Genomic DNA, 13,296 nt, shown 5'->3' with positions numbered 1-13,296 from the left:
ATTTGAGTGTCCTGTCTGTTAGTCTGTGCTTACACGATCATTAAAAGTGTCATTACTAAGTAATGACACTTCTGCTCAAACGCTCGTCATTACTGCATTACTGTACATCATTACTTTTTAGCATTACACGTTCATTATTAATGATGAGTATTTGTAACTACTTCAGCACGGGGCATGTAACCAGAATAACTTTCCCTCAGCAATTAAAGAATATTAGCAATATTCTTTATCTTAGTTTAGCTGAAAATAAATTTTATTTGCCATTGAAACGTGAAGGTTAATGAAACATTAATAATTTAAATCTTCACTTTGTCATTTCGAGAATTTTTTTCACGTATAGTTCTGAAGAGAATGTTTACTTCATGGTTGTCAAATTTTCTCATCTAATACAACTGACGATATTCAACACTTCCACACAGAAATAATAAGAAGAAATAATTTCGGCAATGATGGAAAATCCGGAATTCCATCATTACTCGTGTCTTCACTGAACTCGCAGACCTTACACGATCATTGAAAGTGTCATTACTGACACTTTTAATGATCGTATAAGGGCCGCCAATAAGTTATTGCCCTTCATATTACTAATCATGGAAAATGTTATTGTCAATAACATTGCTTTCTCACTAACATACCCATATTTCAATCTCATTTACCTCGTCTCAAGATTCGTTTTTTGTACGTACATGCGAATTGACGAATATCAAGTCGAATAAAAAAAGAAAGAGGAGGGAAATATACATGACACGAACGGCGAAATAATGACGCAATTTCGCCTGGACAATTTTGACAGCAGCCGGAATGCAGCCAGCCTTCTGACGGTTGTCAGAATTCCTCACAAGCGGGGGCTAGAGCGCTTTATTGTTGTCACCCCGGTGATTTTCTACGTTTCGCCCTTCTGATATTACGTCCTGAAAAAATGATATGGATATCTGCACCACTAGCTTTGTTATCATAAACATTGTCTTCAACAATAGCACCTGTATAGTTAATAAAAGTTATAACTAGTTCTTCAACTATTGTTTGAAAGACATGTTTAAAAAACATTGGTAACTATACGAATTTATTCTAAATTTACGGATTTTAATTTGTACCATTTTTATGTCAGGGGAAGCGCTAAGCAATATTGTGCCGAACCGGAGCATGATCCTTATGAACACTTGTACCGCAAGGCGGAAATGTATTCTGAGTACATGGGCGATACTTCTTTTAAGCTTCCACAAATCGAAGAACAACTGGCAGATCCGATTGACTTTGCGGAGACGATCGATAGTATTGATTTGCCGGCACATCGTTTGACGGGGAGAGTTCGTTGTCAGTATTTAAATTACCTCGAAAATTTACTTACTGGTAACTACAAGGCATGGACAAGCACCGTGAGCTCGTATGAAAATGTGACATTTACGCCTGCTGAAGTCAAACGATGCGCCGCCAGCCTCGAAATGCAAGCGGTGCGAATATTGATTGATGTGCATCGGGTCGCATTTTCTAAAAAGATTATTTGTCCCGGTACCAATTAATCAAATCTAATAGATGCATTATATCGATTATAAATAGAATTCATATTTGTTACCTATTGTTTTCAGGTCAAATCATGTATGATTGTATCGCTTTATAGAAACTGCATACTCAAAATGGTACGGCCCACAAGAAAAGTTATACTATGACAACTTACCGTTTCTGTGTTGCAGATATCTCAAATTCGAAAAGAAACGAAAGATTCCTACTTGCATCCACATTTAATAAATATGAAATTTACACCAAAGATAACTATAAAGGAAGCCTGCGATGTTGAAGTGCAAACTGATACAGATTTACTGTTCCTACAAACTTTGCCCAAAGTAGCCTGTGATCTTCCGTTACGCGATGTGCAGACTATGTCACTTGATGAGAAAATACGCAGCTTTGAGAAAAGCATCCATTTGCCGGATACGACTCAGCCATGTAAGAAAAGTCGCAAAGAGCCATCAAAAAGGGACAAGCGAGCGACGCGTAGTAAATATAGCCGAAAGGAACAGATTTGTAAACGAAAACCTGAGCTAACAATTCCTGAAAAAGGTCATTCAAATATGATGCCTGGATCGACTTTGTTTAACAATAATAATAATACAACTATTACAAAATCTAATAACGCAAATGATGATGACAGTATTATGCGGGAACTAGAGGCAATGTTTGAAACTGGTGACGATGAAAATATATTTGACTCTTGCGAAAATCAAGTTCAAATTAAAGCAATCATCAATGAAATTGAAAAATTTGATCCATCTAATATTGTTGAGCAATCTATTAACTGTAAGGTTCCGATTCAGCCTGAGGTTATTCCATTGTCTCCGAAAATAAATTTTGTTGATCATCGGATTGATACATTTTCAAAAAGCGAAGAAGAAGATCTCAAGAAAAGTATTTGGCCGTGTGAATTTCACATGCAAAAACTTAAACTGCGCGAGATACTGACAAATATTGTGGACATTAATTATCAACGGTACGAGCGAATTCGTTCCAGATTCCTTGTTCTGTTTGGTGAACGAGATCAAGAAGAGGACGAATTAGGTCCCTATAGTCCATCGATAGAATTAAACGATATTTTAATAGCCAGTTGTCGACAACGCATCGCAAAGTGGGTTGTCCAAGGGCTTATGAAACCACTCAACGATGGCCTAATCGGAAATAGATATTTGTTCAAGAAGCTAGCTAAGTATATTGCAGATGGTATAATATATCAAAATCAGTACCCAGGTAAATTATTTATTCGTCATGCTTTAGTTGTCTATGCTAATACGTTTTTATTATTCAGATCAACAGTTTATAAAAAAATATATTGTTGAATACTTCTGTACGCACCAAGCAGTACTCTCTACCGAGGATTTGAATCACTGATGATGCCAATTATGTATACAAGCATTTGAAATTTTAAACTATTACATATTTTCAATGTTGATACAATGCAATGGGATCACTAAGAATCCCAAAACAGAAATCGTTGGCGAAAGTGATTCAAATAATCAGCTATAATTACTTTTAACGAATAAAGTAAAAAATATGGCTGAATTATTAAGCAAAACTTGTTTTAATGGTGTGTGTGCACCATGTGTTTCCTTCGCTCAGAATATATATATATATATATATATATATATATATATATATATATATATATATATATATATATATATATATATATATATATATATATATATATATATATATATATATATATATATATATATATATATATATATATATATATTCTGAGCGAAGAAAACACATGGTGCTTTGTTCTAGTAGTTTATGCAACTCAAGCGCAGGGCAAAGTAACGAAAAGGAGAAAATGAGTTTGAACCTTTGCATAATACATACACGATAGTACCATGCGTTTCCTTCAAAGCGAACTTGATGGTCGACTTTTAATTATTTTGTAGAAAAAATCAAATATTTTGGTCGTCCACATTTTTAAAAAATATGAAAACCTTCCACTTTACCATGTCCAAAAATTCTTTATCACAAAAAAAATCCAGGGGGTTGCAAAAATTGGAAGAGAGTAGTATTTTTTTATGAAAGAAATACATATTCAAAAATTTTGAAAAAAATTGTAAAGCATCCCCATAATGCCTTAAACATGCCTCAAATTTTTCGGAGGAGCAGTTTCTTCAAAAATCAAATAAAATAAAAATCAATAGAACCACCCTCAATATGGCAGTTCAAGACTTGAAACTTTGAGAAAATTGTTTACACTCTATGACCTTTCGAATGTGGTAGATTTCACATGCTTATCCTGCTATAGCCTTTATACTAATTACTTCATGTGTTGGAACCCGGAGACAGTCGCCTAATTCGCCACATACACACATATATATATATATATATATATATATATATATATATATATATATATATATATATATATATATATATATATATATATATATATGTATATATACATATATATATATATATATATATATATATATATATATATATATATATATATATATATATATATATATATATATATATATATATATATATATATATATATATATATACATATATATATATATATATATATATATATATATATATATATATATATATATATATATATATATATATATATATATATATATATATATATATATATATATATATATATATATATCACTCACTTTTTTCGGAGATGGCTTAACCGATTTTCACAAATTTAGATTCAAATGAAAGGTCTCACGGTTCCATACAAAGTACCTGAATTTCATTTGGATTCGACTTCCGGTTCCTAAATTACAGGGTGAAAATAATGTCACTCACTTTTCTCGGAGATGGAAGTTCTTAAGATGCCATAAGAATATCCCAATTTTCATTCGGATCAAACCCCTTGTTTCTGAAATAGGGTGTTCACTATGGAAACGTCAATTTCAGGAATACTTTGTCCATAAGCTACCTCTTCATATTGGCTAGTGATTTTCTTTAGTTTGCAGACCATGAGAGTCTATAACCAAATAAACCATTGATAGTTCCATAAATGATATTTTTTTCCAAAATTCAAATCGTCATTAGCGGCCCTTACACGAGCATTAAAAATGTCATTTTTAATGTAACTAAGTAATGATGTATTTCAAATTTGTTAGAAATCTCGTCATTACTGCACCATTACACGTTCATTAATAATTCAGTAATGACATTTTTAATGACTCGTGTAAGGGTCTCTATAGAGAATCGTAAAAAAATGTGTATCATATTAGTGCATGGTTGAATGAACCGAATGTCACTATGCCGATATCCATCTTTCGGTTCCGGAAGTACCGACAATACCCAAGTAACCACGATGCACTATAACTTTACATTCATTCAGCTTTTAAAAATCGCGTAAAATTTGATTAAATGCAGCGGAGTTACACATGTTTTAACAATGCTATTATAAAGCTGAAAAGGGTGATTATTAGACTCTAATAGGATTATTACTCATATAGATATTATTAAAGTTTCGTTGCTCCAAAATATAGCATTGAATGTCGATATATATCACGGCGGAAGGTTGTTGTAAAATAATGCTCAGTTACATTTTGAATGAAAATCTAATGCACATAGCTTTAAAGTATGTAGAATTAGTGTAATTATACATTAACAATGTAAAAATAGAGTTATAAATGTTGTTATAACGCATATGGTTACTTGGGTAATAACCAAATATGACTTCACTTCACTTTCTCACGTATGATTGAATAGATTTTCACTAATTTAAATTCAAAGGTAGTGTATCAATGTAGTAGTCTTATGCAACAGAAATCTTCAAAACTTTTTTCTGATTTTTTTTTAAATTTTAGTATTTTGGGGAATTTCTGCTGTAATATACAGAAAAAAATTAAAATGAGGAAGGAATCATTACACAACTAGGTGGATTAAAACAGGTTTCATAGAAAGTCATTCACTTCGAGTGTATATAGATATGTTAAAGCAGAATATATTTAATATTTTTACAACGTTCGGTGTTTAACACTCCTAATACCAAGCCTAAAAACGTTACGCGGAGAACCAAGCCCCAAAAAAAGTTGGAACGGTAACTTTGAGCTATCATAGCTTGTTACTTGACCAATTTCGATAAATTTTACACCTTTGAATTTTGTGAAGTTTGTCGATTATTTTGAGTATGTTTTATTGACGATCGCTTAGGAAAAACTAATGAAAATCTGATTTTTCCTCAAGTTTCTACAAACAAGTTTTTTTTCAAGCTCGCAATATGCCCTATCTGCATTCATGCTGTACCTGCATTTCGAATAGGATATTGAGAACTTCAACTTTACTTTGTTGTTAGTCAACCGATTTTCGAAATTTGTTCACCAGTGGAAAGGTATTACTTCCAGAAATAAAATGCATTGAAAAAAACCGAAAATAGGATTGTCTACCCAAAGTTATGATGAAATTTGTGGATAGATGTCCTCAGAAAAGGTGAGACTTTTTACAATGATCGTAAATATCTCGAAATTCAAAGCGATGATCTATATATTTTTACACATCATTCGATTGCTAGTGATATCAGGTACAATTTTCGCCCAACTACCACTATCAATAGAAAACCTTCAAAAATCGATAAATTTATAAATGTACATGTATTTTTCATTTTTTTCACATGTTTGTATATAACTCAAAAATTAAAATTTTAAACTATTTTCAAACATTGGGTTTTTTCATTGAAAAATACTCTAGTAACTGTACTGCAAGGCATTTATTAGCTACATATGAAAATAAGGTATTTTTGTCTTCTAGAGTGTTAAAACTAGTTCAGGTGCATATTTGGGAAGATGAAGTTCACTCACGTTCGTTGTTACTCTATTAGATAATGTTATTACAGAGATTATCTGACTTTAAAAGCAATCGTTTGAATACGTCCTCCAGATTCACTAAACGATTGAATTTCCCTATACTTGTGTATTGTATAATTTCGACTTTCTCGCGCTTCCTCACCGAACGTCGAGATCATGAGTCATCTCGATTTTTTTTTGAAAAATCGACTCTTTGGGACTTTTAATTTTAAGATTTCCGAAATCGAGCGTCGAGTTCTGGTGTTATCTCGTCACTTCAGACAATTATAAGATATTTGACATAAAAAATAAATTTCCGATTTCGGTGAATTAAAAAAAAATTTTTTAATTACACTAGATCTTATTATTTCAGCCAATTTTAAGATATTTAAAAAAAATTAGTCGATTTCGGAAATTTCATGTAAACCGGTGATTTTTCAAAAATTATCAAACTTCCACCATTATTTATATTTATTTACCATTTTACGTTTCGTCTTAGACTCGTCATTGCATAGTAGTTTATGTTAAACTGCTATGACACCTGCAGTTCAACATAAACAGCCGAGGCTATAACGAAACGTAAACATAATGAAAATGGTTATGTACCCTAGCACAAACAAGGGTAATTCCTAAATAACTTCCAATGCCGGCCGGCATCACTCACCCACCTACCGCTTTACGAAATTAAAGATGATTCCAAAATATTGGCACCCTACTGTTTAATTATACTACCATTATAATTAAACAGTAGGGTGCCAATATTTTGGAATCCAATGATAAAAATCCAATCACAAAAATTGTTTTATGTTTTTGGTTAAAAAATATTACCCTATAAAGTATGAATTTCATATACAAAAGTAACATAACACATCAATAAGTCCCGAGATTAACAATGGAAACAACATTTTTTTTTGCAAAATTTTTTTTTATTCATCAATGTAATCACCTTTTAGTGTGATACAATGGTTCCAACATTTTTCCAATTTTTCAATACCATGTTTATAAAAAAATTTATCTTTCGCTTCAAAATAAGCTTCAGTTTCAGCGATGACCTCCTCATTTGAGCCAAATCTTTTTCCCTGGAGAATTTTTTTAAGATCAGCAAAGAGCCAGTAGTCACTGGGGGCTAAATCTGGCGAGTATGGGGGGTGGGGAAGCACATCAAAGTCCAATTCGTTTAATTTCACCGTTGTTTTCATCGACTTGTGGCAGGGTGCATTTTGTTCCATCGAAAGCAATCGCGGCACCCACTTGGAAAAAACCTTTTTCATGCTCAATTTTTCATGAAGGATAGTAAATACACTTCCATATGATATCTGTGTCATCTCAGCAATCTCACGGAGCTTCACTTTACGATCTATCATTACAATTTTTGTCACTTCACTCACATTTTCCGATGTAACGGCTTCCACAGGTCTACCCGAGCGTTCCGCGTCATTTGTGTCGGAACGACCACGTTTAAACTCGGCGAACCACCGACAAATCGTTGCTTTTGATGGACAAGAGTCCGGATAACATTTTTCAATTCATTGTTTCGCTTGCACGGTGTTTTTACCCATTAAAAAACAATGTTTCATCAAAACACGAAACTCGGTTTTTTCCATTTTTTTAAACAAACTACGAAAAGACTTTACTCCAACCTCGACAACTCAGCTGTTTCTGGTCGGATCGACTTAAAATTTTGACCCGTTTCAAGCAAAGGTTAGTACTCTAGAAAGACGTGGTTACTGGTTTACTACGAGCGCCATCTCTGCTTTAGTCTCGGGACTTATTGATTCATGTGTTAAGTGAGGGTTTCATTCAGTAAAAAGCATTCAAGCGGAGAGGTTGTTTTTCGAGACGAAGACAACTGTAAGCTGCAGGTAGATTGGTTGGTTGGTGCTAATCGCAAAGACTGCTTCAAAGCCAATATTCGAGGCGATTCCAGTTTCATAAGTACCTGGAATAGTGGGACTCACTTTACTGAGAAAGATGGCCTAACCGATCTGAGAACTGTTTCATTCTGTAGGTCAGTCACGTACCCAGAGGGTGGGTTCGAGGGGCTATGGACCCTCCCGAAATCAAAAACATTTTATTATTTCGAATGTCTCAGACATGTGTTACAGAAATAACAAGACAATGAACGTAATGAAATGTAATACAATATCAGTTCCAGTATAAAAATTTAAAGTGTATGCTAAAAACAGCCGTAAAAGCCGAAAATTAGGTACGTAACCCAAGTAGCAATTAAAACATGTATAATTGGCATGTTTCACAATTACTTCATATCGGTTATTTTTGTTAGAAATGTTAGACAATTGAACAACTGACTGTGCGACAAGATCATTTGAGCAGTTTTGATTCCGGTTTCCACTAAGTACATATTACTGTTGTGAAACATATGAAACAACACACTTGTTGCACATCATTCAAGAAAAGTGCGCTTTTCCAATCGCATAATCGTTGCGAGAAGAGTTAATAAATTCAGTACTAGAACAATGTTTGCTACTTGGGAAGCAATCTTCAGTAACATTATTTTTTAATCTTTGGGCTCGAAATGAAATCCTGGGTACGGACCTGCTGTAGATTACACTAGTTCATGCACTAGCTTTAATGGTTTTCAGAAATCATACAAAATTGTTTGAAGAATATCATTCTTTTTTTATATGAGAATAAAAGAGATATGACAAAGGCATCCTTACACCACTAGGTGGATAAAAACAGGTTTTACTTAAATACGTGAGATTTTTTGTGCTAAATTCGTAATCCTACTTTTTCTGAATTGTAAAACAAGTATATGATAGATTTTCGAGTGGAATTTACAAATAGAACATTCAAATAATTTTCGCATTCTGTACATTCCGAAATAATTCTATGTTTGTGAAATATATATTTTAATATTCTGTCGATTATAATTGATGTCGTTTAGGATAGCCGAAAATTCAAGATATATTATTTTGTTCTTTATTGCTTGTAAAACAAAAATATAGCAATGTATTACTTTTAAATTGTAGTTGTTTTTTTTTTGTCATGGGTTAGTACATAAAATTCTTATATTTTTACATTCTATTACTTATTGTATAAAGCCAATGAAATTATTTGAAATTTTTGTATTATCACAAAACTTATTTGATTGCATCTCTATGAAATAGATGAAAACAACACGGATGGCAGTTTTAAAATTCTGAAATTTCCGATCTTCTACTGATTTTTTTAGATTCTACGGAAAACCTAAAACAAAATTAGAATTTTAGTAGTTATTAATTGCATTTGGGTTGTGCATAAAAATTGCCTAACTCTTTTGTGCAATACAAAAATATAATTATTTTTAGAGGTTTGGTATATTTACCAAAATTTTTAAGATTGTCAGTGAAATCCAAGTTTCAGTTTTTTTTGTAAATTTTGTTCATAAATGTTCATGTAATTCATGTTCCAACTAAAATAATAAAAAAATATATGTCAACTAATTTAAAATTTTTTGTTTTGATTTTGTTTGGCAACATTTTTCCAATAACAGAAAATTTCTGATTTTATTCCATTTTTTTGAGATTCTTTGAATGGATATATAATTTTGTTCATCAGTACATTGTTTCTGGTAATGATCCCAATATGGAGTCGAAAAATGTACATGTTATCGCTTTAATTTTTGAGTTATATACAAACATGTGGAAAAAAATGAAAAATTCATATATATTTATAAATTCATCGATTTTTTAAGGTTTTTTTTTGATAGTGCAAGAATGGTAGTAGGCGAAAATTGTACCTGGTATCACTAGCAATCGAATGATGTGTAAAAATATATAGGTCATCGCTTTGAATTTTGAGATATTTACGATCATTGTAAAAAAGTCTCACCTTTTCTGAGGACATCTATCCACAATTTTCATTATAACTTTGGGTAGACAACCCTATTTTTGTTTTTTTTTGCAGTGCATTTTATTTCTGGAAGTAACACATTTCCACTGGTGAACAAATTTCGAAAATCGGTTGACTAACAACAAAGTTATGACTCGGTGAAGTTGAAATGTTCAATATTTTCTAAGCGACGTTTATGCCAGAGGAAAGAAAATTGGAAAGCAGATAGGGCATATTGGGCGCGTGAAAAAAACCTGGAACGGGAAAAAATAATTTTCTTTGGTTTTCCTTTACCGATCGTCTGCTACAAAGTTTTTGAATCAATCTACGAACTTCACAAAATTCGAAGGTGTAAAATTTATTGAGATTCGTTCAAAAACAGCTGAGCTATGGCATTTCGAAGTTACCGTTCCAACTTTTTTTGAGGCTTGGTATTTGGAGTGTTAATATAATATACAACGTTCGGTGGAAGTCATTCCAGTTATATAATTATGAAATGATTACTATTGTATTAAACAAGTGCTACGAATATGCTTCACATTGGAAATTATCAGATTATTATATTTGAGATAATCAAAAACTACAATACTGTGTGGTACCAGACCACAACATGGTTACCACGTGTTACTTCATTCCACAATCATTAGCAACCAGTTTATCTCAATCACAGCAATCGTTTGAGACTTCATACCCTCATTACATTATTGGATACAAGATAGAACGGAGCATTTCTCTTCACAGCAAGATTGGATTGAAAGGACCAAACTTGGAATTTAGAAACTACACATTGGCGAATCTTGCCAGGAGCCGGTTAGTATAATTTACGAATTTACGAAGCACACAAAGCGCCTTTATAAATTTGAAAAAAAAGACTTACAAGAAATTTTGTTTTACTGTCGTCAAGCAAGTTGATTTGATCGTCATAGCAAATTGACGGAAGAAATTTTCCTCAAGCAAAACGAAAAAAAATAGGTAAGAAAATAAAGCAACTTAAATTATACGGGACGGCCGTGAGAAATTTAAAAGCTTCAATGCGGATCAGGACGACCGCTAAAAAAAAAATTAATAATATGCGGACCGGAACGGCCCAGAGAAATTTTAGTGCGGATCGGGACGACCGCTGAAAAAATGGACACGGACCGGGACGGCCGTTAGAAAATTTAGTGCGGATCGGGACGACCGCTGAAAAAAATGGACACGGACCGGGACGGCCGTGAGAAATTTTAGTGCGGATCGGGACGACCGCTGAAAAAAATGGACACGGACCGGGACGGCCGTTAGAAAATTTAGTGCGGATCGGGACGACCGCTGAAAAAAAATGGACACGGACCGGGACGGCCGTGAGAAATTTTAGTGCGGATCGGGACGACCGCTGAAAAAATGGACACGGACCGGGACGGCCGTTAGAAACTTTAGTGCGGATCGGGACGACCGCTGAGAAAAAAAATGACGCGGACCGGGACGGCCGTGAGATATTTCAACGCGGATCGGGACGTCTGCTGAAGATATTTGTTATTATTTTGTTATTTTATTTAAAAAGAGATATTAAAATCAAATAGTTTGTACATTAGGTATTTCTTTATTTCTTACTAATTCAGAATGGCGGGAAAAATATGTACGAGCACCCGAGTACGATTCGGAAGATGACAATGAATCGTCTATTGATTGGTCGCCTGTACAATTATCCTGCGAAATTGTTAACCACGAAACATTAAATAATTACTCTATTAAGGAGAAGCGCTACGGAAATTACGCTACGAAACTAGAATGGAGACAGTCTTACGAAAGGGAACAGGACAAAACAATAACCCAATACGGTAAAAAGGTATCTACGGGAATGGAAATAAATAATCGTCCAGTCAGAGAAAAAAGATTACCAGCATACCGGCACAACTATATAAGCACAATCGAAAAACAATAGAATAAAAGATTAAAATATATACATAAATTTATCTCAAACATATACTTTATTCAGAGATGAGGGAGGATGTGTGGTACCAGACCACAACATGGTTACCACGTGTTACTTCATTCCACAATCATTAGCAACCAGTTTATCTCAATCACAGCAATCGTTTGAGACTTCATACCCTCATTACATTATTGGATACAAGATAGAACGGAGCATTTCTCTTCACAGCAAGATTGGATTGAAAGGACCAAACTTGGAATTTAGAAACTACACATTGGCGATCCTGCCAGGAGACGAACCTGGAATCGTCTATATTATATTCTATATTATTTTATCTTTTTAATCAAATTCATAGAATTTTTATATGTAACACAATCAAAAACTACAATAAAAGATAGTTGATTTCTATAAAAATTGCTATTATTTATTTCTTATAAAAATCATTTTGAACATAAAAAAATAATTTAACGGTTGCGGAAGCACCTTCAGTACTTTACATGATTCTTCCGAAATGATACTGTCTAAGTTAGCCATTTTTCCGTGAATAACATAAGCATTTGTCTTATCACTCCATGCAAGTTAATACTATGATAGCAGATGGCAGCATGATTTCTGTTATAGAGCCAGGAACCAAAAAAAAAACAATGAAAAACCACTGTGAGAAACTTTAGAAAATTTGTACGTTAGGGCTGTTTAGTTGGGTTGGAATTACTACGAAGATAACAGAGCTGGTTGTCTTCCATGGAAGCTAGAATGTCGATATTTAATTCGACCTCAAATATTGGGTGTTGTGCGCACCTGAGAGATTGAATATCAGACAACGATACTTGCAGTGATGGAATATTAAGGACTTTTCATATCAGTTTCGTCATGCCCACTTAGAAAAAAAACGTCCAACGGTGGTCCTTCATTGGTCCAATACGTTGGATCATTGGTCCATTGAAAGTCCAATCAATCGTTCAACGGGAGGCCAACACGGGACCTTCGTTTGCCGATTTTGAAACAGACCGTTGAACCGAATGACATTTTTTTCGTTCAACAAACCCGGCAGACAGAGGTCCATTCTTGAGCCATTTTTAACATGAGGAGTTGGATCCCGTTGAACGATTGATTGGACTTTCATTGGACCACTGATCCAACGTATTGGACCAATGAAGGACCACCGTTGAACGTTTTTTTCTAAGTGGGTAGTTTTACAGTTTTTCTGAAATTTTTTCCACTTATTTGTTTAAACTAACAATACATACCTGCACAATA

At 33.4% G+C, this 13,296-nt stretch overlaps 1 protein-coding gene across 1 annotated transcript; it reads left to right on the top strand.

Moving 5' to 3' along the window:
• The first annotated feature begins 876 nt into the window (after window positions 1-876).
• On the top strand, window positions 877-3,040 carry LOC131432182 (uncharacterized). Its single transcript, XM_058598302.1, has 5 exons — window positions 877-1,049; window positions 1,109-1,451; window positions 1,587-1,637; window positions 1,692-2,739; window positions 2,798-3,040. Exons 1-5 carry the CDS (start codon window positions 1,033-1,035, stop codon window positions 2,878-2,880), a joined length of 1,542 nt encoding a protein of 513 aa, XP_058454285.1. The 5' UTR covers window positions 877-1,032; the 3' UTR covers window positions 2,881-3,040.
• The last annotated feature ends 10,256 nt before the right edge of the window (window positions 3,041-13,296 follow it).

The sequence above is a fragment of the Malaya genurostris genome, chromosome 2 (genome assembly GCF_030247185.1).
Source record: "Malaya genurostris strain Urasoe2022 chromosome 2, Malgen_1.1, whole genome shotgun sequence".
Classification (NCBI taxonomy): Eukaryota; Metazoa; Arthropoda; class Insecta; order Diptera; family Culicidae; genus Malaya; species Malaya genurostris.
Note: the sequence above shows the minus strand (reverse complement) of the source record. Positions and strands in the feature narration are given on the sequence as shown.